This window comes from Camponotus vicinus, unplaced genomic scaffold (assembly GCF_025532165.1).
Source record: "Camponotus vicinus isolate PSW18456_S1 unplaced genomic scaffold, iyCamVici1.0 SCAF_1, whole genome shotgun sequence".
Lineage (NCBI taxonomy): Eukaryota > Metazoa > Arthropoda > Insecta > Hymenoptera > Formicidae > Camponotus > Camponotus vicinus.
Genome location: NW_028141945.1, coordinates 2,815,530 through 2,817,287, shown reverse-complemented (window position 1 = coordinate 2,817,287; position 1,758 = coordinate 2,815,530). Strand labels below are relative to the sequence as shown.

Genomic DNA, 1,758 nt, shown 5'->3' with positions numbered 1-1,758 from the left:
TTACATTTACTCGCTTTACTATGATCCATGTCTTCTGAACATCTACACTAAGTATGATCTATAACAAGAGAGGAGAGGGAGAGAGTGCAATGAATATCGACAAAGCTGTCTTCGTTCATGATTATTACGTGAAAAATTCTACGAGTCGCAGGTTTATCGCGATATTATTACGCATAACTGATAAGAGTACGAATATCAGAAGACGACTGGATTGATACATAACGATTTAAGTAGACTGATAAAAAGGATCCATTGATCGGGTATATAAGGAGACCTTAGATGGACAAGCACGCAATTTCATGTGTGATTCGCATAAAGAAAGTGAAATTTTTTGAAAGAAATTTTTTTTAAATACCTAACAAGATGAAAGGTAAGCCTGATAAAGTTTATTGTCTAATTTGATTTTTTTTTAATAAATAGAATCGCTTATTATTATAAAATCTGTCGTAATAATGAATATATTACGATGAGTATGATTTCTTACAATTATTGAAATCAAATTTAATATATTTTCTATCAATCTAAACTTGTTATATTAAATTGAGATTGTATTAACAAATTTCACTGAAAAATTCTTAATCCAAATGTAATGGTAGACATGTGAAAAATTCTTGCTATAATTAAATAATAATATATTTTTATACTGTCACAAAATATAATTATTTTTCTTATATGGTTTGATATAAGTATGTAATGCTTCAATATAAATATTTATAATCTAGTGTCTATAATTTACCTTTAATATCAAACACTCCGACAAACTCTATATAACTTATACTTTTTGAAACATTAATGATAACTATAAATCTAATTTATTTATTTATTTATAACAATTACTTTTTTTCAAAATGATTATCATCTTGTCATTATCCTCCTAAAATTATTATGTCTCTGTTTAATATATTTCAGCCATACTTTCCATTGCACTTGTGGTGTGCTTGGTGTCTATGTTTTATACCCAGGCCCAAGAGATTGAATGCCCAAATAGACCACCAAAAGAAGGAGAGGATGCTATTCTCATCCCTGACCCTACCAACTGCAAGCATTACTTCGTCTGTGATTACGGGCGACTGATCTTGATGGAGTGTCCTGGTGATATGCACTTCAATCCTATAGAAAAAATTTGCGATTTTTCATGGAAAGCTGGATGCACGGCTAATTAATCAACCATATAAATGATGCGATTGCATACAATTACATGATTGTTTTACATGATATATATATTTATATATATTTGTTCTTTCTGAATGAATAAACTTATGCGCTTTATTTAAAGCCTTATCTTATATTTTTATTTTAATTTAATTAATTTGTATCAATAAATGACACACGATATTGATATTGTTTGATAAAGAAATATATATTTCTATCTTTTCCTTTATCTTTCTCATATTTTTCACATTTATACTTTGAGAAGTACTTTGAATATATGCATAAATTTGCAAACGTTAATTTGCCTTTACGAGCAAACAGAGAAACTATTTTGGCGCATTTCAAAACCGAGGGCAAATTTGGCACGAAAATATATATCTCATATCAAGTGATGGCGGAGATCTTCCCGTCTTGCGAACACTTGGCACAATTTAACAGCAATAGTTTAACGGGCAGTTGTATTGTCAAACTGGCACTGGTGTGCAAGTGCGTTTTACGAGAGATGTAACGATCGGTAGCGAATAAACTTGGAATAGTAATTGCATGCATATGGATGAGAATGGGTAGGCCGCGTGAAATTTACTACTTAATTGTTTGCATTTTTCC

General features: G+C 30.1%; 1 protein-coding gene across 1 annotated transcript; it reads left to right on the top strand.

Annotated features, from left to right (window-relative positions):
- Window positions 1-282: 282 nt before the first annotated feature.
- LOC145973489 (peritrophin-1) lies at window positions 283-1,328 on the top strand. Its single transcript, XM_083102941.1, has 2 exons — window positions 283-370; window positions 910-1,328. Exons 1-2 carry the CDS (start codon window positions 364-366, stop codon window positions 1,161-1,163), a joined length of 261 nt encoding a protein of 86 aa, XP_082959067.1. The 5' UTR covers window positions 283-363; the 3' UTR covers window positions 1,164-1,328.
- The last annotated feature ends 430 nt before the right edge of the window (window positions 1,329-1,758 follow it).